This window comes from Vulpes vulpes, unplaced genomic scaffold (assembly GCF_048418805.1).
Source record: "Vulpes vulpes isolate BD-2025 unplaced genomic scaffold, VulVul3 u000000678, whole genome shotgun sequence".
Taxonomy (NCBI): domain Eukaryota; kingdom Metazoa; phylum Chordata; class Mammalia; order Carnivora; family Canidae; genus Vulpes; species Vulpes vulpes.
The window spans coordinates 696,752-721,119 of record NW_027325803.1 but is presented as its reverse complement, the minus strand read 5'-3'; the positions used below and the strand labels follow the sequence as shown (position 1 = coordinate 721,119).

General features: G+C 61.2%; 1 protein-coding gene across 4 annotated transcripts in view; it reads left to right on the top strand.

The window, feature by feature from the left end:
- CSK (C-terminal Src kinase) overlaps positions 1–21,632 on the top strand; it is a 37,602-nt gene extending 15,970 nt beyond the window's left edge. Inside the window, exons 1-13 of one of the 4 annotated variants that reach the window (XM_072746025.1) lie at positions 3,387–3,523; positions 16,796–16,875; positions 17,221–17,334; positions 17,461–17,573; positions 17,875–18,094; positions 18,876–18,969; positions 19,129–19,194; positions 19,278–19,377; positions 19,471–19,561; positions 19,980–20,053; positions 20,138–20,333; positions 20,456–20,542; positions 20,753–21,632. In XM_072746025.1, coding sequence (XP_072602126.1) covers positions 16,861–16,875; positions 17,221–17,334; positions 17,461–17,573; positions 17,875–18,094; positions 18,876–18,969; positions 19,129–19,194; positions 19,278–19,377; positions 19,471–19,561; positions 19,980–20,053; positions 20,138–20,333; positions 20,456–20,542; positions 20,753–20,935 — 1,353 coding nt within the window. In that variant the 5' untranslated portion in view covers positions 3,387–3,523; positions 16,796–16,860 and the 3' untranslated portion in view covers positions 20,936–21,632. Of the gene's footprint in view, positions 1–3,386; positions 3,524–4,174; positions 4,494–16,517; positions 16,697–16,795; positions 16,876–17,220; positions 17,335–17,460; positions 17,574–17,874; positions 18,095–18,875; positions 18,970–19,128; positions 19,195–19,277; positions 19,378–19,470; positions 19,562–19,979; positions 20,054–20,137; positions 20,334–20,455; positions 20,543–20,752 lie in introns of those variants that run through there. The other 3 variants (XM_072746026.1, XM_072746028.1, XM_072746027.1) reach the window with 3 other exon arrangements.
- Positions 21,633–24,368: the final 2,736 nt, after the last annotated feature.

Below are 24,368 nucleotides of genomic sequence, written 5' to 3'. Positions count from 1 at the left end.
TGGCCCACCTTTGTCCCCAGGGGCCCATGGCCATCACCACTGGCTCCCCACTGGCCATATAATAAGCTCCAAACTCGTGTAATAAAATGCCTGGCCCACAAGGACCCCCAGGACCTGGCCCCTTCCTCCAATATCTCTCTCCCCTACTTATGGGCCTTATCACCTTGGCCTTCTGACTGTCGTCCCTCAAGCTGCTGAGCCTCTGTGCCTGGCTCCCCTCGCCCGTTCTACTCCATCCAGCATTCACTGCCTTCCTGCCACAGTGTCTAATCACCCTGTTTGTTTATCCTGCTGGGCAAGGACCATGTGACCTCGCTTTATGCCTTCATCTCTAGCATCCAGGACGGTGGCTGGCACTGAGTAGGTGCTCAGTGTTTGTTGAGTGAGTGCCTAAAAGAGAAGTGACTGGGGAAGTTGGAAATTACTTAGCTCTCCCACCAGAGGATACCTAGCAGGCCAGGGCACTTTATTGATATGTCCCCTAGGCCTGGGGTTTGGGGAAGTTAAAAAATATATTTCACTCTGCCTTGGAGAGGTGGAGCCAGGCTTCAAACGCAACTTTATTTGACTCCAAAGTTCACTCCTGGCCACAGCAAACCAGGGGAGAAAATAAAGTGTGTTGGGGGAAAAGGAAGATGGGTTGGTGACAAAACTGGAACACAAATTATAGCATTTCCCCCAAATCCCCACAGTCCTTTCCCATTTCGCCAGCTGAGCCCATCTGGGGAGAAGAGAGGTCAACTTCTCCCTTTCAAAAGCCTTTTGCAAAGCTGCTGCAGTGCTTTCCTGCAGGCTGACATTTGCCCCACATGGCACTACTTTATCATTCCATCTTGACCTCAGAGGAAAGAAAGGGAAACCAACCGAGCTGAGCACCCTCCTCACCCCCACACCCAGGGCTGTTATCTTGCTGAATCTGCAGCATCTCTCATGAGCAGAAGGATATTTTGAGCCTGATCTTATAAAAGAGGAAACTGAGCTCAGAGACCTTAAGTAGCTAGCCCAAGGTCACACAGCTAGTAAGTGGCCCAGCTGAGATTCAACTTTGAGATTTGAGCCCCCAATCCGTGCTCTTTTCCCATTACACCATAGCAATCTCTGAGACTTGATGTCTCCTCAAAGGGCAGAGGTGTGACTACTAATTCCCTCCCTTTCTTGTTTTTAAATCACTTATTTACTTATTTATTTAGAGAGAGTGAGTGAGTGCACACATGTGTGGAGGGTGGGGGCAAAGGGAGGGAGAGAATATTTTTTTTAAGACTTTATTTATTTATTTATTTATTTATTTATTTATTAATGAGAGACAGAGACAGACAGAGAGAGAGAGAGAGGCAGAGACACAGGCAGAGGGAGAAGCAGGCTCCATGCAGGGAGCCCGATGCGGGACTCGATCCCGATCCCGGGACTCCAGGACCACGCCCCAGGCCAAAGGCAGCGCTAAACCGCTGAGCACCCCCAGGGATCCCTGGAAAGAGAGGATCTTAGGCAGGCTCCACTGCCCAGTGCAGAGCCCAACTCGGGGCTCGATTTCATGATGCTGAGGTCATAACCCGAACCAAAATCAAGTGGAACACTTAATGGACTGTGCCACTGAGGGGCCCTTGCTTCCCTCCTCAGAGGGCTAGCCCCTCCCCGGGAAGCTGGCCCAGGGGTACATTGGGTCACAGGGCCAGCCTGTGGTTTGTCCAGGGAGGCACACCCAAGTCAGGCTCCTGGCATTTGAGGTTCTTTGCACACCGCAGCCGTACTGTCTCTCCAGCTCACTCTCCCACAGGCCCATTACTGTCCCTCTCAGGCCTTCAGTCTGGGTATACTAGACCTTGCCAGGATATGTCATGTCCCCCACCAGATGTGCCCCTCCTCTCTGCCCACCCAACCCTGACTCTTCCTTCAGGGCCCAGTCCCTAAGAAGTGCCTCGATGCCTCCTACCTACACCAGAGTCTGGTCTCCCCTCCGTCACTGACCACCTCCCCAACACACACACACACACACACACACACACACACACACACACACACAACCACACACACTGTCTGCTCCTGTAGCTCAGAGCAGACCATGTTCCTGCTCCTCATTGACTAGGACGTGTCACAGTGGTGCTTGACTGAGCGCCGGTCACGTGCCAACTACTGCACACTAAGCACTTTACATGACTTAACTCATTTCCTCACCACAAAAACCTTAAGAAATTGGTGCTCTTATTTCCCCCATTTTACCAAATGGGGAAAACCGTAGCACAGAGGGTTTAGGTAACTTTCCCAAGGTCACACAGCTGCCGACCACAACCTCATTGCCTCCAGGCTGAAAATAAAGTCCAAGGAAGTCCCACAAGGTTCCTTGCTTGGATCTCTTGTCCCCGCAGCTTGCAGAGACCTGTCCTGAAGCCCCACTGCCAGCTGCAGCCCTACTGAGCTCTTTAGGCTTCCCGGAGCCCTCGAGGGCTCCCCCCATTCCCTACCCTTGTCCACGCGGTTCCCCCACCTGGGGTCCCAGTTCTATTAAGTCCTCCCATCCGCCGGCCCCTCTTTTCTGCCTTCCCGGACCTCGTCCCCCAGCTCTCGGTGTCTCTGCACCGGGCTGCCGGCCCGCCCGTTATCCCGCCGAGGCCCGCGACGGGGAGGAGGGCCGGCCCCTCCCGGAGGCTGCACGGCAGGGCCAGAAGCCGGCGAATGAATGAGTGAGTGAACGGACGCCTGCTCGCGGCTGCCAGCGAGGCCCCGTGTCTGCGGCCGGGTCGGGGGAGGGCGGCCGAGGCCGGGCCTCAGTGGCTCCCGCGCGGGGCCCGAGCCCGCAGCCGGCGGGGTTGCCCCGGGAGGGCGCGGGGCGCGGCGGGGGCAGGGCAGGGCAGGGCAGGGCAGGGCCGGGCAGCGCAGGGCCCGGCAGGGCAGGGCGCGGACACACCCCCTGCAGTGCCCCCGGCGCCCGGCAGGGGGCGCCGCCCCGCCCCCGCCCCGCCGCCCCGGGCAGGCCCCTCGCGCAGGCGCGCTGCGGCGGGCGGAGGATCCGGGCCGCGCTTCCTCTCGCCAGGCCTGCGAGCTTCCTCCGGCGGAGCCCGGGCGAGCCCAGCGTGTCCGCCGCCGCCCCCCGCCCGCGCCCGCCCGCCCGGGGGCCCGCGGGGAGGGGTCCGAGCGGGGCGCCCCCGCCGTCGGGGCCGCTCCCGGCCAGCCCGCGGCCGCCAGACCCCGCCCGGCCCTGCAGCGCGGGAGCCCGCCGCCCCGACCCCGGCCCCGGCCCCGGCCCCGGCTCCCCGGCCCGGCCCGGCCGCCACGTCCCCGCCCCGGCCCGGCCCGGCCCGGCCGCGCTCGGAAGCGGAACTCTGCGGGGCCGCGCGGCTACATTGTTTCCTCCCGCCGCCCCCGCCCCCCCGCCGCCGCCGCCGCCGCCGCCGCCGCCGCCGCCGCCGCCGCTTTGTACCGCGCCCCCGGGGACCCCGCGCCCCTCCCCTGCCCCGGCCGCGTGCGCCGCCCCGCAGCCGCCGATGCTGCCCGCCGCGGGGTGGCCCGGACCGCAGCGCCCCGAGAGGTGAGTGCGGGCGGGGGCCGGGGGCCGGGGCCGGGGCCGGGGGCCGGGGCCGGGGCCGGGGGAGGTCGCGCCTCCCGCTCGCCGGGCCCGGGCGCTGCGCTCGCGTCCCCCCCGCCCTGACCCCCGCCTTCCCGGTTTGAATTCTCCCGGGAGCCGCTGTCAGCCCGACGGGGGGGGGGGGCGCCCGGAGGTGCTGCCCCGGGAGCCCCACGGACCTGTGCCCTCCCGGCCCCGCCTGGCAGGGCCGGCTGGAGCCCCAGGGAGCCCCAGGCAGCCCCGAGGCAGCCCCGAGGACGGTGGGCGGGAGCCCCCAGGCCGGTCGGCGGGAGCCCCCAGGCCTGGACCTGCCCGGCCCCCGGCCTGCCTCCTCCTGAACCCCCTCCCCGCCGGGGCCGAGGCTCAGGAGGCCCAGGGCCCCAGCACCTCCTTGATCTTGCTGGAGGTTGAGCCTGTCCCCCTCCCAGACGGCCAGGCCTCAGCCGAGAGACCTGTGACCCTTGGGTGGAGACTGGGCAGATCCTCTGTGTGTGGGGATGTGACACCGGGCCCTGGGACGGTGCCCCCCCTCCGGGCAGCCCGGTCATCTCATTCTCCCAGACGCCTCCAGGCCCGGCAGTGTCAGGAAGAGGCGTGTCCGGCCACCAGATCCTTGGTGGTTAACTTAGGGGTTCACCTCCCCTCGCGTTTTGTGGACCAGGGTACTGAGGCTCAAAGTGGGAAGTTGCCGCCCCAGGTCGTTGGCAGGGTCCGGCCGTCCTTCCAGGCTCCGCTCCGCAGGGCAGGACTGCTGTAGATGGAGGGAAAGCAGGCAGGTGCCTTCTCCCACCAAGGACCCAGGCCCCCAGCCTGACCCGGGGGACCTTGTGGGTGAGCACGTGCTTCCCTCCAGAGGGCTTCCGGCCCCAGCGCTGCCCGGCTCTGGGCTCAGGCCGTGTCGCACTGCCCACGGGATTTCCCCTTGGTGCCTGAGGTGGGTGCTGCTGACAGGGGATGTGGCGGGAGGGGGGCACCTTGTCTGGTGTGGCCACGGCGCGAAGTGGAAACAGCCTGGCAGTCAGTCCCGACCCAGGCCTCCCACACACTGGGCCCAGCTGCCCCAGGAGCAGCCAAGTCCAGAACATGAATGGGGTCCAGACGGGGAAGGGGAGAGCCCTGCTTCCACAGCCGTGGTGGAGCAGCGTGGTCAGTGGGCACACGCAGCGGGCCCGTTCCAAGCTCCCCACGCTTTGGTGGTTCCAGCGTCTTTCTTGGTGGGGCCCCAGCAGTAACAGGACAGAGGCAGCACAAGAGAGGTTGGGAGGGTGGCAGGGTCCTCTTGCTCCCTGGAGGGTAGGAGGTTCCCTGGAGGCTGTTGAGCTCTGTCTGGGCCCCCGTGGGGCCATTGGTAGTTTTGTCCTGCTCCAGACTCTGCCCGTGTTGTAGTGTTTTTCCAGTTGCCCCGCCATGCACAGCGAAGGGGATCCAGATGTGGTGGGCCTGTGAGGCGCCCCGCACCTGGCCCTAACTTCCTTTCCGGCCTGAGGGCCTGGGACTGTGGCCTGAAGATCGGGCACTTTTATGCCAACTGTGAGTTATGTGGATGCAGCCCCAGGGTCCCCAGGCCTTGGTAGAAAAGGGTCTGGCGTCCAGCCAGCGCACGTGCAGAGATGTGTTTCTTATCTGGTGAGCTTGTTGCCTTCCCCCCTTGCAGAAGTGGCTGCTCTTCTTTCTGCGTCGGGTCAGGGGCAAGGAAGGACCACATGATAGTCTCCGGGGCTGCTGCAGGGGGCACCAGGGCCCAAGAAGTTGAGCCACCGTGAGCAGACCGGGGTACGGGGGGCTAAGGCCCAGGGGTCACAATGCGTGATGCAGCCGCCCGAACAAGCTGCCCGTTGGCCTCATGGGGGAGAACGACCTGGGTCCAGTTCTGGGCTCTGTTTTTTGAGGCCTCTTGAAGCCCCGACACAGAGTTCCCAAAGAAAGAGTTTGGTCCAGGAAAGAGAAGGTAGGGAGGGACGGCTGGGTGGCTCGGTGGCTGGATGTCTGCCTTTGGCTCAGGTGTGATCCCAGAGTCCTGGGATCGAGTCCCGCATTGGGCTCCCTGCACGGAGCCTGCTTCTCTCTCTGCCTATGTCTCTGCCTCTCTCTCTGTGTCTCTCATGAATAAATAAATATCTTAAAAAAAAATAGAGAATGTAAGGAGGGCCCCACAGGTGCCCAAGGGGCTGTTCCAAATCAGAAAGGCCGTCCCTTGGTGGAAGACATCCCGGACATCAGGGCCAGAAGCAGGTCTGAGCTCAGGAGAAAACTATATGATGCTTTCTTTTTTTTTTTTTTTTTTAAAGATTTTATTTATTTATTCATGAGAGACACACAGAGAGAGGCAGAGACACAGGCAGAGGGAGAAGCAGGCTCCATGCAGGGAGCCCGATGCGGGACTCGATCCCAGGTCTCCAGGATGGCGCCCTGGGCCAAAGGCAGCACTAAACTTCTGGGCCACCCGGGCTGCCCTATCTGCTACTTTCTTAATGCAGAGAGTAACAACACAGCATTACAGAAAACCTAGAAAACAAAACAAGAATCGCAGTTTCACTAGCAGAGGGAGTGTTTGCCTTTTGGAGTTCCCTGCCTGTCTTATTCCTGATTTTTTTTTCCCCCTTCCTCACTGTGTCATTGGAGGATGCGCACCATGGTACCTTTTTTCGTTTCGTTCTGTGTCTCTGAGCATTTCCTCACGTTGCCGCTCAGCCCGGGGAACCTCACCCCTGAGAAGTTGCCCAGTGTTCCAAAGCTCTAGGCTGCAGTGACCTCACCTGGGCGCCCTGACTAAACTCGTTTCACTGCTGTTGCCCGTACAGCTGGTGTGACCACAGGCCCCCCGAGCAGCCTGGGGAATGGCAAGGAGTGGGCAGCTACTGCGGGTCCAGTCCCAGCCACGCCATCTAGGCCGGTCACCCTCTGAGATGGGCTTCCTTTATGGGCACCACAGGATGGCCATACCTGGGGCAGCGGGGACTGTGAGCAGGGTCCAGGCTAACTAACCAAGGTACTAGAAAGCACCTGGCACCACCCCTCGCCTCCAGGATGCACTTTGTAAGGAGAGGTTGGCGTTGCTCAGAGCCTGCAGGCCGCCTCTGTGTGTGGGGGTGACACCTGGGCCCCTGGTGGCTGCTGGCTCACCCAGCAGGCCTGTCGCCCACGGAGCCCTGCTGAAACCCTCTGTTCCTGAGGTCCTGGACTGCCCTGGCCAGTGCCCTGTCCCCCCCCGCCCCATCACCACCTGATTGGCTGGTCCAGGACACAGACCTGGCCTTGGGAAGATGGGTTACTGGCTGGGTTCTGGGGAGTTTGACTGGGGCGGTAACACCTGTCAAACGGTAACGCAGGTCCTAAGGTGAACTCAGGGAGGACAGAAACCTCCCGTGGAGCAGAAGGGCAAAAGCTCGCGTGATCTTGATCCCCTTTGGTCTCCTGGCAGCAGAGCTGACTGGACCAGGCCTCTCCTGAGAGCCCGGCCTCCTCCTTCCCCCGGCTAGCTTCAGCTACTTCCGGGGCCACCCCAAATTTCCCTACTGGAGACAGAGGCCTACTTTCCCTGGGAAAACCACAACTTGGGCAAGGAGCCCAGGCAGGCATCCTGAGCCCCAACCCAGGGATGGCATGCCAGCCTCTTCTCCCTACCCTTTCCCGGTGGCAGAGGGTGGGGGGTGAAAGGAAAGAAAACTGGCCGAGGGAGGGGGGTGCAGGGTTTCTAGCCCCCCGGATGGGAGTTGGAAGGGAACATAGACAAATCACTGGGGAAGTCTTGTGTGTTAGTGGCCTCCTCTTCGGCAGGTGTTCCCTGGGTCTGACCCGAGTGCAGACTGCTGTGCCACTCCTTGCTTCCTTTTGTTCTGCCTCTGTAGAGACCACAGTAACTGGGAGTGCCCTCCTGGGGCCATGCCATGGGCAGTGGGAGGGAATCCTTCTCCACTTGGCACTCCTGGGGCCTAAGAGACCATAGCCCCAGATGACCGAACGGTAGCCCAGGACTAACCTGGGCAGGAGGTCCTCCCCCAGGTGGCCCATCCGATGCAGAGGTCTCCCAGGCACGTGACCTCAGATTCTAGCTGCTAGATGTTTGCCCTTGGAGCGTCTCCCTCCTCCCTGGTCTTGGCACAGGGGAAGTGGGCATTACAACTGCCCTCCTGTCCCACAGCTTGGGCTGGGATGAGGTCACAGGGTGGGGTCCCCTCCAAGATGCTGGCCTGGCTGGTGTAAGCCCTTCGGCTGTTTCTCAGTCCCCTGGCCTTAGTTGGGGACAGGATGGGTGGAGGAGCAGGCTGCCCCCCATGCCAGGCAGGGAGCACTGCCTCCCTTCCTCTTCTCCTGTGGGTCCCTTCATTCGAGGGCTGGAAATAGAACCCGCTAAGTAATGATTAAAGTCAAATTCAGACCTAAAAATAAAGAGCTGGTGAAGGAAGAGCTAGTGTGCTCCCTGCGTGGCTGAGGGAGAAGCGAGCGGGGCGAGGCTAGCTTTGGGGGCCAAGCCCCTGCTTCCCGGGAGAGGCCGGAGCTGCCGGAGGATGGCAAGTGCTCCACCAGCGGGGGGGAGCTCGTTTATCCAGCACGATGAAGCCTGCACCTTTGGGCCGCCTGGCAGAAGGGAGGGAATCCATTCTTCCCCTGGAGAGGCCGAGGCCCAGAAGGCCCAGGCGCTCCCCTTGGCAGGTGCCTGGGAATCCGAGGGCCCCTCACAGCCCAGTGTGTTCTTTCTCCCTGCTCAGTTTCTCTTCCTGGTTTTGAGGTGCTGCGAGGAGAGGAGCTTCTCATCACACCCTGGCTTTGTACGCCTCGGCGGCCTCCGACCGCAGCTTCCCTCCGTCTCCCTGCTCCCCCCACCCCCGCCCCTTCCTGGTCGGGGCCCAGAGCTGCAGGAACAAGCAGGAGGGAGGCACCCCGCGCCTGGGCTGCTCTCCTCACAGCCCAAAGCCCTGTAGGTGGGTGAAAACCTGAGTGTCCTCTGACGCCTGCCCTCCCGGGCTGCTGCTTCTCAGCCCTGCCCAGCCCCACACCAGGTCTCCACCCTGGTCCCCGGGACCTGCACTGGCATCCTGTGCTGTCCTGGCCGCAGGCCGCAGGCCGCCTGAAAGGGAGAGCTCCCCTGCTGGCCAGCAGAGACCAGACTCCGTGAAGGGTCAGGGGAGGCCTGTGGTTCCATTTCCTGGCAGGGCTGGTGGGAGCTCAGAAGCTGGGGATCTGCGTAGGCTGGAGCAGCCAGGAGGACTTCCTGGAGGGGAAATGCCAGGAAAACCAAGGGTTGGAGTTTCTCCCTTCCTAGGGTTGCTGGCTCCTCTAGCTGCTGTGTGGCCGTGGACAGACTCTTGGCCTCTCCATGCAAAGCAGAATTTGGAGCAAGGAGTGGGCCCACATGTGATCTCTGCTCCCCAGAGCAGGAGGGCTGAGCTCCAGGCAGGCCTCCCTTCAGCCCCCGCTCTCAGCTGGCCGCCCGTTTTCACCGTGTCCTCCGTCCTGCCCAAGGAAAGGCTGGGGCTTTTTCTCCTGACCAAGGTCAGACAGATCTGAGTTCAAATATCTGCTCTAGCCCCTTTGAAGCTGGTGGCCTGTCAGCCTGGTCCCTCCTCTGTCAAACAGACATAACAGTAAAACCTCATGAGGGTTTTTGAGGCTTAAGTACCTGCCAGGGGGCCGGGCTGGGGGGCTGTCATTCCCATGCTTTCATTTTTATAGCCCATCCTGCTAGGGGAGGGTGTTGACAACGTCCTCCTCCATCGGGTGGGTAGCAAGGCCGTGAGTCCTCTGTATTGGGCTCTGTTTGAGGGTCCTAGTTCTGCAATGGGGAGACCCGAGAATCTGGGGGCCAAAGTTCAAGGCAATTTGTGGGCCTCTGGGCCTCGGTTCCCCCACCTGTTATGTACATAGGGGACTTGAGGTACAAGACAAGGACACTCGGGATTTTTAACTGTCCGTTGGAGGTCAGTGCTGAGAGGCTATATGTAAATGTAGGCAAATGGCCATGCAAAGACCACAGCCTGTGTGGGGGGCAGGGGACAGAGGCCTGTGTTAGGACCCTGGGGAGGCCCCAAGTCCCCCCTGCCCAGTGCATGTAGGTAATTAGGTTCCTGAGCGGTAATTAGAAACCTTTCTGGGCCAGGAGTGTCAGCCTCAAGCCCCAGCGGTGCCTTCCCATTAGCCTTCTGTAACTCCAGCCCCCATGCCTCCCAAACCACTAGATGGGATTTCCGGTCCCACGAGCCACTGGGGGCAGGGAAAAGGCGGTGAGTTGCTGTAATTTAGTTTTAAACATTTTTTAGCCATTGACTCACCCCTACCCTTAGGGCAGGGGTGCCGAAGACTGAGGAGACCCGGGGGTGGGGGCTCTGCAGCCAAGGTGAGGCCATCCTCCCAGCCTTCCTCGGCCCCCAGGGAGGCGTGGGCATCTCCAAGGGTCTCGGGCACAGTTCCGCAGCCTGACCCTGAGATGTGTGTGCAGGGGGCCTGTGAGGGTCTGGCCCTCCAGCCGCCTGCCTGCTGCGCCGCCGGGGCATCACCCTGTCCTCAGCCTGAGTGTCCTCTCCAGAGCCGAGGTGGGGCTGATGGCCCTGCTGCTAACCCAGCCCAGCTGCTGGCGCGCCCCGCCCCCGTCAGGTGCCCTGCCTTCCAGGGGCGCGGGCCTCAATCAGCAGCTCAGTTTTGCCTGTTATCTCCCTGTGGCCTGTCGGAACTTCCGGGCCAGTTCAGAGCCGCTCTGGACCCCGGCCCAAGCCTTCTGCCCTCTGTGACTCTTCCACGCCGCGGTCTTGGACACGAAATCCTGGCCCGGTCTGGCACAGCCCCCTCCCAGTTGCTTCCACTGAAATCCTCCGGGCTCCAGCTCCCCTCCCCTTGGAAGCTTTCCTGGTTGCCCCTGTCTGTCCTGTCTGTCGGGGCACCGAGCACACCTGGCCACGACTGACTGGCAGCCAGGAGGACAGAGGCAGGGCTGCGTTTTGGTGGCGGCCTTAGGCTGGGTGCAGAGGGGAAGACGGACAGATGAGCGAGGTTCTTAGGCCCTCGGGGTCTCCTGGGCCCTTTTCTCCTGTCTGTCCTGGCCGGCCAGGCCGGGTGCTGGTGGCACAGGGAGGCTCCAGGAACACTGGCTCGAAAAGTGAGAAGGCGTGGAGAACCTGCCTGTTGCTCGGCAGCTGCCCCTGCCCCCAACACGCTCCAGCTGGGTCCTGTGGCAGAACCAAAGTCTCTGGGGGCCATGGCCCCGAGTTCCCCCCGGTCTCTTGTGCACTTCCCTTTTCAGTGGGTATTTTTAGCTGGGTGTAAACAGTTATTGAAGGCTCCCACGCCCCAGTAAGCAGTGGAGTTTTGGTGAAGGGGGCAGGGAAGGAGCCCCTTGACCTGCCCTGGCCTTCAGCGAGTGATAGCTGTAGGGGTCTGCTGCTGCCCCGTGGGCAGGGAGAGGGTGGCCTGGGAGTTTGGGGGCTCCCAGTTCTCCTTGCTTCCCCGACTCCCTGCCAGCCTGGGCTACCAAGAAAGGCCTGCCTGAGGCTGCAGCCACTGACCTCAGTGCTTGGGCACAATGCCCAGCCTGTTCCTGGGACCCCAGCACAAGGACTGCTGGGAGTCGGGTTTGGGGCAGGAAATCAGAGTGAAGCGCTGACTTCACAGAGTTCCAAAGCCCCCTGCCCCTTGGTCCTTGGCGGGTGTGCTGACAGCTGCTGTCCCTTTGGGGTTAAATATAGTCCTGTCAGTTAGGGGACCTTGGTGTGGCGCAGCCGGCCTGGCTTCCTCCTCTCCTTTGTTGGTTCATTCATTCATTCAGCACTCACTCACCAAGCAGCCACTCTGGGCTCAGCCCATGCTGGGCACATGAGTCAGCATCCAGCCTCCCCCCCCCCCCCCCCCCCCTGCCCCGAGCTCCCAGGCCATGAGCAGCGAGCAGAGAGCTTGTCTCTGGAGTGTGGAGATGTGTGAGAGGCTGGGGAGGCCTTGGAGCACAGCCGGGGAACCAAGGGAGGCTCCTGGCAGAGGCGATTTTCAAAAGTGATTTATTTTCAACCTTATTTTTAGGGGGAAGTTAGTAATAGATACATGTGGTTTAAAAAAAAAGAAGTCAGAAAGGACAAAATAGCAAACTCACAGTGGAAAGTAATCTTCCCTTAAACTTGACACACACACACACACACCCCATCCCAGAGACAACTCGTGTTGCCAGTTTCTTCTGTCTTTCAGGGATGATCTGCGTGGATTGGAGTTAGGGATGCCTTGTGTGTCACGTACCATGGATCAGGTCCTGCACCTTGTCTTTTCTCACGGCCTTTCACTTGGAGTATTTCAAACCTACTAAAAAGCTGAAATAGGGCACCTGGCCCACTCAGTGCATGGAGTATGTGACTTTTTTTTTTTTTTAAGATGTGATTTATTTATTCATGAGAGACACACAGAGAGAGAGGCAGAGACACAGGCTCTAGAGAAGCAGGCTCCATGCAGGGAGCCCGACATGGGACTCGATCCCGGGACTCCAGGATCACGCCCTGGGCTGAAGGCAGGCGCTCAACTGCTGAGCCACCCAGGCGTCCCGTGTATGTGACTCTTGATCTCAGGATCATGAGTTTGAGCCCCACGCTTGATGTAGAGATTACTTTTAAAAAATAATAATAATGGGGTGCCTGAGTGACGCAGTTGGGCGTGCATCCGACTCCTGATTTCCACTTAGGTTGTGAGATCAAGCCCTGCTTCTGGCTCTGCACTCTGTCCCTCCCCGTACCCCCACTGTATGCATGTGCATGCACGCTCTCTCTCTCTGAAATAAATCTTTAAAGGTAATAAAAATAATAAGAAACTGAAATAATAATGTAACAAATACCCAACCATCCCTTACCCAGATTCACCAGGTCTTAACATTTTGCCATATTTGGTTTCCCTCTTTCATATACCGAGATGCGTATGTGTGGAGTTTTTTGCTGGTGTGTTTGTTAGTTGCAGGCATCCTACATCTTCATTTCTAAGTACTTGAGCATGCACCTCTTACGTAATCACAGCACTAGGATCGTCCTTAGGAAAATTGACATTAAAATTCCATAATATTACCTTACATTTCCATTTTTCCAACTGTCATCCAATGATTTTTATAGCTACTGTCTTTTTCCCTCTGAGCCAGAATCCAGTTCAGGATCTCTCACTGAATCTTGTTGTCCTGTTCCTTTCACCTTTTTTCCCCCAGCTTTATGGAGATGTAATTGCCGTATAAGGTTGCGTAAGTTTAAGGTGTACAGCGTGGTGATTTGATGTACGTGTGTTGCTAAATAGTTACCACGGTAAGGTTAGTTGACACCTCCTTCACCTCACAGAAATACCATTTTGTTGTTGTATCACATGCCTCTAGCGTCCTGTTTATTCGAGAACATTCCCCAGCCTCTGCGTGTTCCTTGGTTTTGTCTCTTACAACATTAACTTCGAGAGTCCGGGCCAGTTGTCGAGGCTGTGCCTGATTGCATCTTCCTGATTTGAGTCAGGTTAACGGGCTCCGTGGGAATCCTACCCCCAGGATGCTGTGCCCTCCTCTGGGCGTCCCGGCGGGAGGCGCTCTGTCGTTGCTCTCATCGTGGGTGATGCTTGATTCGGTCGCGTGGTTAACGAGATAGATCGATATGTCTATCTGCCAGGTCCACCTGTTGTGTAGATGCTTTTCTGCTTTCAGATTCACCGGTGGGGTGGTCTTTGGAAGCCATGTCACTGTCTTGTTCCCCCCAGCAGCTTTTCCTTGAGCGACTTGAGCTGGCTTTTTGCCCTTCCGGCTTGCTGCATCATACGGGTGCTGTGTGTCAGCACCTGAAGGTCGGGGCCCCGTCACCGCAGGGACTGTTGTTCCCTCTTAGGGATACCCGGCTGTTTATTTGCCTGGTCCCTCACTGATAGACATAAAGATCGCTTCCCAGTCGCTTGCCACCATAGACAATACCACAGGGACTTTGTAGGCACACGTGAAACAGAAGCAATGCCTCAGCTGTGCCCCGGAGGTTGAGAGGAAGTTCCTTGGGTAGAGAAGAGGGAGGGAGTGGAGAGGGAATGCCAGGCGAGGTGGGAACAGCAGGTGCGACACAGGTCCGTCTGAGGTGCCAGAGAGCCAGCAGGTCCCAGAAAAGTCAAATGACTTTCCCAAGGTCACACGCAGCAAGTTGGTGGCAGAGCCAGGAATAGGACTCAGAGCCCCTGACTCCCAGGACAGCGTCCCAGCAGCCTCCACAGGGTGGCCTAAAAGCAGGTTCACGTGACTCCAAAGGGACCCCTGTGTGCCTGGCTCAGGCCAAACCAGAGCCCTAGGTTCACAGGGGCCCCTCCTAGCCATCCTGGCTCTTTGTGTCCAACCTGGAGGGAGCTGGCCCCTGGCCCCTCAGGACCCTCGGGAGGGAGACCTCTGAGCCCGCCTGGGCTTGACGCCAGCAGGGAGGAGCTGTCAGAGAGCCCACGGCTTGCCCTGCAGCATTCCTGGGCAGGGGCGGGTCGAGGCACCTGGCAGCTGCGTGCAGAGCAGCCCTGGCTGCTGTGGAGGTACCGCCAACCCATTGTACAGGTGGAGAGACCAGGTCCTGAAGTTTTAGGCAATAGACCAAGGGAGGGCTCAGCTCCTTCCCCTGCCTTCCAGATGTCTGGTTGTCGGAGCCTGGCCCCTTGAGCTAGCCCACCCTGGCCTCTCCAGTGGCGCTTGCCCGTCCTCTGGCTGCCGCATGGTGCCGGGGCTGGGCAGCCGAGGCCCGAGCGCGGCAGGGTGCTCCCGGGAGGTGTAAGCCCGCCGGCAAGACCACCATGCCTCTTGACCTTGCTCAGGGTCCTCGTCTACAATATGGGGGTAGTAACAGGCTCAGTTGTTAGAGGATTAGATGAGCCATAACGTGCCAAGGACGGGGCCTGGCACAGAACAAGTGCTCAGAAAACAGGGCCTATTATTATTTTTATTGTTATCGTCATGTCAGTGGGGAGGCGGCGGCAGCAGCTGCAGGCCAGGAAGGGAGTGTTTGGGGAGGGTGACTAACGGGGCCACAGCCACCATGCCCTCTGTGGTGGCCCAGTGGTGGCAAGCTGGGGAGGGAGGGGAGGCCGGCTGAGGGTGTGGAAAGCTGGCAGGGCCTCTGTTCAGAAGGGCCTGAGGGTCAGGGCCCCCGCCAGCCCCAGTAGAACCCTCATTTGGGTTCTGGGCCGTCACCCCTAATGAACTGTGTGACTTCACACAAGTTGTTCGGCCTCGTGAGCCTCAGTTTCCGCTCCTGTAGAACGGGGGCAAGAGCAGCTCACGGCTCACCACAATTTGTGGGCCACAAGAGCCCGGCGGGCGGTTCCTGTCCCCGGCTCAGCAGCTCAGCCGTGCGACTGTGTGTTCGGTGGGGGCGATGTCTCTGCTCGACCTTGTGGGCCCCGGGCTCCTGTGCCGACAGCAGACGTCGGCAGGTTGGCCTCGGGCGAGAAGCCCCGTGTCCTGGAGGAGGGAGGCCTTTCTGTCTGGAGGAAGGGGGCGGCTATGCCAAGCCCCGCGCCAGACCTTCTCAGGCCCGAGGTCTCCTACTCCCTCGCAGCCTGCATGCAGGGCATGCCTGTCCCCGCCTGGCAGGGTGAGGATCCGAGGCTCAGAAGGGTTGAGTCATTCTTCCGAGTTGCACACTCAACGGAGCCAGGTCCGCCTGACTGGAAGCCGGAGTGAGGCCTGGGAGTGGTGGTTCTCCCGGCCGTTGTTGCCCTCAGCCACACACTTCACTGCTGAGGCCCCTGGTTCCTTGTCTGAAGCCCCCGCTGAGCTGCAGGGTTGGTGCTGGGCGGGCACCTCTGGACTGTCCCGACAGCAGCCAGGTAGGGTGCTCAGATGGCCGGGCTGTGTCCCACCGCCCTCCCAGGGCTCGCAGCTGGGCCCCTTACTCTCGGCTGTCCCTGTCGACCTGCCCTTCTGGCTAGGCCTGCACCCCACCCGGTGGAACCTTTTCCAGCTTGCCTTCTGTCCCTAAGCTCTCTGTTCTTCAGAGGGTGGCTCTGGGGCTCCCCCCTCCGAGAAACGGGCCTCAGCCCTGCGGTCCTTGTTCAGTTCGCAGGCCAGGCACATGCACTCAAGCATCTCCTCCCACTGCCCAGCCTGGGGTGGGTGGCATTGCAGCCTGGCCCTAGACCTTGTCTGTCCTGTCAAATGCACCTGGGAACAGGATTCCTGGGATTTCTCTCCTAACACGCAGGGACGAGTCACCGGCCTGTCTGAGCCTCCATCCCCTGGAAACAGAGAACAGTGGCTCCAGCCCCACTGCTTTCTGAGATGGGGGCTCGGGGGGCTCTGGGCTTCAGGAAGGCAGCGGCGGTCAAGGGGGTGCCAGGCTGGGGCCACGGAGTCTGTGTGGCTTGCCGCCCTTGGAGCGTGGGTCGGCTGGAGGTTTTCTGGAGGGATCAGCTGCACCGAAGGAAACCACAGAGTGCCCCAGGGCGTAAGGGTACAGCTCCGTGAGGTGCGGCAAGGAGAACTCCGCTCTTCCAGTGGCTCTACCCCTCTGAGGGCAGCTGCCGTCCTGCACCGTGGGCTCGGCCAGATTTTGAATTTTATACTGTCTACGTGGGATTACCCAGCCTGTGCTCTCTGTCGGGCTTTCGGGTTGATACCGTTTCAGAAATTCATCATCATGGTTTCATTATTCAGTCTACTCGTGTTTGCTGCTGTGCAGCATGTACTGCTCTGGAAGACACCACAGCTTAGCCATCTAACCCTTGATGGGTATCGGGGCGGCTCCCAGCGTGAGGTTGCTTACAGATCCTGCTGTGCCGTTGCTCTTGTGCACATCTGGGCTGACACCTGCCCTGTGTTCTCTTGGGTGTGTACCTAGACATGGGGCGACCGGGCCACGAGGTTGGTGTACCTTTGTCTTTAGACTTGTTGCCTGGGCACGTTTTTATAGGCTGTGGAACTAGGAGACCCACGGAGAACAGGTGACTTTCCCAAGTTGCGTTGCACCTTTCCTAGGCTCACAGAGCTGCCCTGGGCTCCCTTCCTCCACAGACCACGTGACTGACCTCTGGGCCTGGGGCTGCTCACCCCCAGAGATTCTTTTGCCTCTGTGGGCCATTTGGTGGGGCTGTGAGGCCCCCATGGGCTTAGGATTGGTGACCCCTCCATCCCTGGGGGCCCTCAGCCTTCATGCTCCTGCCTCCCCCTATCCGGTGCTCTAGGGGCTTTCGGTACGTGTTCACATTGCTGTGGGGAAGGAATGGGGGGCTCAGTGATTGGGAGGAGCCAGCTTCTCACACCCCTCCTCGGTCTTCCCCTTCTCCCTGCAGCTCTCATGGTACCAAGTGACGGGGTGGCCTTCCTGTGACAGGAGGACGCCAGATCTTCTGAGAAGATGTCAGCAATCCAGGTACCGTGGGGGCGGGGGCTGGGGCAGTTGAGTACTCCCCCCACCCCTGGAAGGGTGCTCAGTGGAGGAGAGAGAACGAGGCCTCACGTCAGTCTGCTCCCCTTGGCCCCACCCTGTCCTTCGACAAAGGAAAATTCTAGGGTGTACTGTTGGACCCAGGGCCCTCAAGGTGGGCGTACGGACCTGGGGGCAGTGGGGGGGATCTCAGCTGGAAGGCACCCAGAGTTCTCGGGGCGGGAGGTTTACAAAGAGCAACAAGAGTCTGTGTCCTGAAGGGCGGATGGGCAGTGGGTGGAGATGGGCCCCGGGCTCCCTCCACCTGCCCACCTGTCGCCTGCCCTACAGGCCGCCTGGCCATCCGGTACAGAATGTATTGCCAAGTACAATTTCCATGGCACTGCCGAGCAGGACCTTCCCTTCTGCAAAGGAGACGTGCTCACCATTGTGGCGGTCACCAAGGTAATCGGGGACCTCACGAGGCCACGCCTACACCCTCCCGCCTCTGGGCATTCCTGCTGGGTGAGGGCTCCCCTGCAGGGGGGCCAAGGGAGGGCTGAGCGTGTGTCTGGGCTGCCCTCTCCCCAGGACCCAAACTGGTACAAAGCCAAGAACAAGGTGGGCCGTGAGGGCATCATCCCAGCCAACTATGTCCAGAAACGGGAGGGTGTGAAGGCCGGCACGAAGCTCAGCCTCATGCCGTGAGTACTGCTGAGGAGCCCTCGGGGTCTGCAGCGTGGGGAGGAGGGAGGACGAGAAGCCCTGGTTCCCTAGAGGAGTCAGAAAAGCAGCGAGCGGGTGTAGGGGTTGCAGCGTGTGAAGGCTTCTCAGGCGGAGGGAGAGGCCCAGGTGCTAGGTCCCCAGGGCCTAGGAGGCCCGAAGCAGGAGGAGCGTGTGGGGGCCGTGGGGAGGTGGCACAGAGGGAGGGCCTCAGACAGTGGGCCCGGGTGGCCAGGGTCCATGCCTGGAGCCGCCGTGAGCCCTGGCCCGGTCTCCCCGCAGCTGGTTCCATGGCAAGATCACGCGGGAGCAGGCCGAGCGGCTGCTGTGCCCGCCCGAGACTGGCCTGTTCCTGGTGCGGGAGAGCACCAACTACCCCGGGGACTACACGCTGTGCGTGAGCTGTGACGGCAAGGTGGAGCACTACCGCATCATGTACCACGCCAGCAAGCTCAGCATCGACGAGGAGGTGTACTTCGAGAACCTCATGCAGCTGGTGGAGGTGAGCCGGCCCGGCTTCCGGCCCAGTGTCCCCCCACTGCTGGCTGGCCTCGGCACGTGCCGCCTCCGGAGCCTGCGTTTCCTCATGCCCCTCGCGCCTTGGCGAAGCACCTGCTGCGTGCCAGGGTTGACTTCTGGCCCCACACGCCACCACAGGCGGGGGACAGAGAGGCTCAGAGCAGTTTCGGGACCTGCCTCAGGTCACACAGCTGTCAGTTAGAGGCGCCAGGGCCAGAATCGGAGTCTCGCCCCAGAACTAGGCTTCCCTCCAGGCCTCAGAGCCACATGTCAAGCCGCGTACATAAGCCTGCCCTCACGAGCTGCACCTTGGTGGTCAGGTCACAACCCTGCGTGGCTGTGGCCACATGTCCCTGCAACTCCCAAGGCCAGTTCTGCTGGTCCTGTTGAGGCCACACCTGGCTTCCCAGAGCCCCAGCGGCCTCCCAGACGCCTCCTGTGCTCCTTCACAGCTCCTTGCCCCTGCTAGCCCCTGGCTGGGGGGAGGCCTCCTCGCTTCTGGCCAGAGGCCAGGGCTCGCCTTCCACCTCGGGATGCTGGTGAGGCCCGTGGCCCCAGTGGCGGCGACAGCCTGCGTCTGTCCAGCCCCTGGAAGTGAAGGTCACAGATCTGAGTCTGGGACCTCCCTAATCCTTCCCTGGGGGGACCCGAGGAGCTCCGGCCCGGTGGGCTCGCCTCCGCCGCCCTCTGGTGGTTGGAGCCGGGCAGTGCGCGTAGGCGGCGGGCGCGGCGCTGGCCCTGAGTCCCCGCCCTGTCCCCCGCAGCACTACACCTCGGACGCGGACGGACTCTGTACTCGCCTCATCAAGCCAAAGGTCATGGAGGGCACGGTGGCCGCCCAGGATGAGTTCTTCCGCAGTGAGTGCCATCCCCGCCCCCGTGCTCACCTGCTTCCCCGCCTCCTCTCTCCGGGCTCCCGGGCACCGCCCCCATTCCTGGAGGAGCCCTCCCCAGGACGCCACACACTGTGATGCCTGCTCTGGCTTCACCCCTCACTGACACCCCCTCCCCCACCAGGCGGCTGGGCACTGAACATGAAGGACCTGAAGCTGCTGCAGACCATTGGGAAGGGGGAGTTTGGAGGTGAGCGGGAGGGGGTGGCGGCCGCGGGAGGGCCAAGGGCCAGTGGAGGGTCCAGGGAACAACCTCCAGCCCTCGCCCCGCAGACGTGATGCTAGGCGATTACCGAGGGAACAAGGTTGCTGTCAAGTGCATTAAAAATGACGCCACTGCCCAGGCCTTTCTGGCTGAAGCCTCTGTGATGACGTGAGTCAGGGCCGCAAGTGGGTGTGGAGGTGTCCCCCGGCCGGGGAAGGATGGGGGGGCCTAGCAGCGCTGACCACCCCCATCCTGCCCCAGGCAACTTCGGCATAGCAACCTGGTACAGCTTCTGGGTGTGATCGTGGAAGAGAAGGGCGGGCTGTACATTGTCACGGAGTACATGGCCAAGGTGCGCCCCTGCCCGGAGAGCCGCCCCCGCCCTGGGCTGAACACTCCAGCCTTCCCGCCGCTCGCCCGGGCCCCTCACCGCACCCCGGGGCCCCTCTCCCCGACTGAGCTTTGAAGTCACCAGGCAGGGCTCAGCTTTTGTCCTGACTCCTCCTTCATTCCCTGTGACCTCGCCAGGCCTGTTTCCTCCCCCTGTGGGATGGAGGTAGTGCCAGGGTTTGCCTTAGAGATTTGTGAGCTCTGAGCTCAGGGAACTGCGGGGCGCGGGGGCCAGCTTGCAGAACCTACTGCTCGTTCCGCGGTGATGCCCCGAGCCCTCCCCTGCTGGTTCCCCTCAAGTGTTTACCCAGCCCACGGTTCAAGAGGACTGGGGGCGAGTCTGACCCGTGGGGCCAGTCAGTCTGTCTGTCCTGCCTTAGGGAAGCCTGGTGGACTATCTGCGGTCGAGGGGTCGGTCGGTGCTGGGCGGAGACTGTCTCCTCAAGTTCTCACTGTGAGTGAAGCAGCACCCATTGGGGGGCCCCTGCCGTGCCGTGGGTGCCCTATCTGAGGGGTTGTGTGGCTGGCTCTCTCCCAGAGATGTCTGTGAGGCCATGGAATACCTGGAGGGCAACAACTTCGTGCACCGGGATCTGGCTGCCCGCAACGTGCTGGTGTCTGAAGACAACGTGGCCAAGGTCAGCGACTTTGGCCTCACCAAGGAGGCCTCCAGCACCCAGGACACGGGCAAGCTGCCAGTCAAGTGGACGGCCCCGGAGGCCCTGAGAGAGAAGGTGGAGGGGGCCTAACCCTGAGCCCGGGGGCTGATGGGTGTGGGTCCTGGGCTCCCCTCCCCCGCCTCCGCCAAATCCCGAATCCCCAGGGTCTGACCCTGCTTCTCCCATCCACGTGGCAGAAATTCTCCACCAAGTCTGACGTGTGGAGTTTCGGAATCCTTCTCTGGGAAATCTACTCCTTTGGGCGAGTGCCTTACCCAAGAATTGTAAGTTGGGCGCCGGGCCTGGGCAGGGCTGGGCGGGGAGGGGGCTAGGGAGCCTCCTGGGCCCTGCTCGGAGTTCTGAGCTGCAGGCCTGCCCTCGGGACCTTCGGGGCCTGCTGGCTCTGAGGCCCAGGTCTGAGGGGGATCCCCGGAGCTGAGTCGGGCTCCCCCGGGGGGTCGGCCCTGCACACTCACACCACCCGCCTGCCACAGCCCCTGAAGGACGTCGTCCCTCGGGTGGAGAAGGGCTACAAGATGGATGCCCCCGACGGCTGCCCACCTGCGGTCTACGAGGTCATGAAGAACTGCTGGCACCTGGATGCTGCCACAAGGCCCTCCTTCCTGCAACTCCGGGAGCAGCTCGAGCACATCAAAACCCATGAGTTGCACCTGTGACCGCTGCCTCCTCCCCCCAGGTTGTGGGGCTGCGGGACTGAACCTGGAGCGATTGTGGGCCTGGTGCCCCCACTGGCTGGGCCCCAGCCTGAACTGAGCCCAGCGGGCCAGTGGGCCTCCTTCCTCTGCCCCAGCCTGCGCCCCCTCTGGCCCCACAGAGACCCCGCCTAGGCCTGGCACCTCTTCTCATGGACCCACCCGCGGGGTGTCGGGAGCCCCACCGAAGGGCCAAGGAGGGAGGAGGCTGAGGAGCGTGAGGCAGATGCCCCCCGCCGCAGTCAGGCTTCTCCTGGCCTCCCATCTCTCGCCTTCTTAGAGTTTTATTCCTTTCCTTTTTTTGAGATTTTTTTCCCGTGTGTTTATTTTTTATTATTTTTCAAGATAAGGAGAAAGAAAGTACCCAGCAAATGGGCATTTTACAAGAAGTACGAATCTTATTTTTCCTGTCCTGCCCGTAAGGGTTGGGGAGAGCAGGCCCCTCTCTAGGGACCCGTCAGCCCAGCCTCGTTCCCCGTTCCGTGTTCCGTGTCCCGTGTCGCCTCGGTCGCCCGTGTTTGCGCTTGCCCATGTTGCACTGTTTGCATGCGCCCGAGGCAGACGTCTGTCAGGGGCTTGGAGTTCATTCATGTGCCGCTGCCGCCCACCCACCTGCCTTGTGAGATGGAACCGTAATAAACCACTCCATGAGGACACTGCTGCCGGCCTCGGCGCTTCCTCCGCCGAGCCTGCCTGGCCCCCCGGCCCTCTGTCCCTGTGCCATCTTGTCCATTCCCCTGTCTCTGTGAGTGGGGCTGTGCTTGCCCTGGGAGTGGAGTCGGGCGGGGAGCACGGCCGGGAGATGTAGCCGCGCTTTGTGTCAGCTGCACGAGCGAGTGTCCTGTGTCTGCCGTGGGGGGAGCCCTCCCCCCCGCCCTCCCCCACCATCCTGCTGTGGCAGGGGCTTGGCCCTGAGGCCGTCCCGAGCTCGGGACCCTGTGCACAGGGTAATGTCTGGGGGTCCCAGCTGCCTCCCCTGCCGTGTGGTTCAAGGCGACAGCATGAGGAGGCCTGGCACCAAGGATGGGGGAGGCGCCCAGTCCTGACCAGGTGGAAGCGGGGTCCCCCTGGTTGGAGGCAAGATAAATGTCACCTGCCTCAGAGAAAGTGCTGACCCCAGAGGGTGAGGGAGGGGGAGCCTCTGAGCCACTGGTGGTTCTCACCGTTGACCCAAGATGACACGGCGCTGGCCTGTCCCACGTGTGCCCAGCTGCGTGCCTGAGGATGAAGGTGGGGGGCCTTCCCCACTCCGCCTCGGGGGCCCCAGATGGAGGATGAGGACCCACCAGGGCATGGTCTCCCCTCCCTCAGGTTGCCTGGGTGTGGTGGTCAGTGCAGAAGCTGTAAAGATTGGGGGAGGCTCCTTTCATCACTGAGATGGGCACCTCGCTGGGTGGGAGGTGGTTTCCCTTGTCCGGGGGCGACGCTGACCCCGGCCCAGCTAGCAGGACCTGAAATCCAGGGGGTTCGTACTTGGCCGTGTGTCTCTTGCCTGCGTCTCAGCCCCTGGCTGCCCGGCCGCCAGCGTCTGCCCTCCAGCCCGGAGCAGCAGCTTCCTCACCTCCCCTACCAATGACAGGCTCATTTCTCCAAGGCCAGACCCTTGGTTCATTCAACGACAGACATGTGAAAACCTGCTTTGTGCTAGGACTGGGGCTTGGCAATGAGCAAGACAGAGCCGTGGAGTTAGGGAGGCCATCACACTGACGACTACAAGCTGCTAAGTGCTACGGCAAAAACCATGTGTAACGGGATCGGATCTTGTCTGTAGGTCAGGGAGGACTTCCCGTAAGAGGCAGCACAGCAAGCTAGATGAGGATGACCAGGAGGTGTGAGGAGTGGGCCGCAGCATTCCAGGAAGAGATGCCTGGACTGGAGAGAGGGCAGGTGAGCCTTGAGGCAGAGAGGGGAGGCCAGAGCAAAGCTTGGCCTTTGTCACACTGAAAGCCACGGGGAGCCAGTGACAGGCTCTGAGCAGGAAGGTTTTGATTCAAACACTGGCTGCTGGTGGAGGAGTCCCCCCAGGCAGCAGAGGGGGGCTGATGAGTGTAAGAGAAGGGGCCGGGAGAGGACGGCCTCCAGAGGGATGTGAGATGAAGCCCAGGGGACTTGCCAGCGGAGTCCTCATGCAGGTGCAGGGCGGGCAGAGCATCACAACCCCGGACACGCAGAGTGGCCGGGGTGAGGGGGTGGCCACCAGGAGGCTCCTGTCCAGGAGAAAGCACCCGAAGTTCTAGTAAGGGCATGGTGAGTTTTAGGTGTGCCTTTGACTGCCAAGAGGCCATGAGCAAGTTGTTGGAGCCCAGAGGCTGGAGCAGGGAATCGGAGAGGTCAGAGTGCGGCTTGCATCTGAAGCCATGTCCAAGGAGGAGGTCACTTTGGGAGGACGTGCAGAAGGAGCCCGGGACCATGCCTGGGGGTGTTCTTGACATTCAAAGGTCAAGGAGAGGAGGCTGGCCAGGCAGGGTATGGAGAGGGAGGTAGCAGACCGCCCCTGTGGCAGAGGCAGGGGACGAGCCGGCAGGTCCTTTCTTCCCAGAAGAGCAGAGCCTGCCACTGGCGTCAGCCAGGAGGCCCTGGGCCTCTAGTGAAACCGGAGTTCGCGGGGGTGCAGATTCTAGGCCTGGCTGGGGGGGTGAGCCCTGTGGGAAGGTCCCCAGCTTGGGAGATTCAGCTGTAAGAAGAGGAAAGGGTGACAGGGGATTTGAAGGCAGCAGAGGAGGAGCAAATCTGATGCCAAAGGGAGGGACGTTTGCCTTCAGGCTGCATCCATGCGCTGAGGGGGCGGAAAAGGTAGAGGGGAATGGTAGTGACCCAAGGGGGAGGCTTCCTTAGAGCAGGAGGGGTGGCTGGACACCCGCCAAGCGCGAGGTGTGCCTTGATGGAGCCTGCACTCGGAGGGAACCGCGGGCCGCGCCGTCACTGGGAACAGACCCCGGGGCGTGGAGGGGGCTCAGATCTGGAGCTAGCTCACGTCCACAGTGTACTCGCCACGGCTAGTGTCAAGCCACCAACCTGACTTCGCTGAAGGCACAGGTGGTGGGGGAGTTTTGAGAACTGACTTGGGTTCAGACACCTGAACTGGTGTGTGGCCACGGGATCCGGAGAGAAGGGCCGGGGGCCAGGGCATGCAGGCCCAGAGAGCTGGATGCTCCCAGTCCTTCCACCTGCTGACATGTGAGTCCGCCCTGTTCTTCCTTCCAGTCTCTCACTTGACTTATGGCTGTTTTGTTCCCTGTGCTGGCCGCTGGCCTAGCGGAGACGAGCATGTCACCCTCATGGAGAGCCCACTCAATCTCAACTTGGTGCCCAGAAATCTGGTGAAGTGGAGGGGGCAGGAGGCGCTAGGTGGCCTCTCAGACACCTGGAGGTCGGGCAGGGACAGAGAATGAGGCGT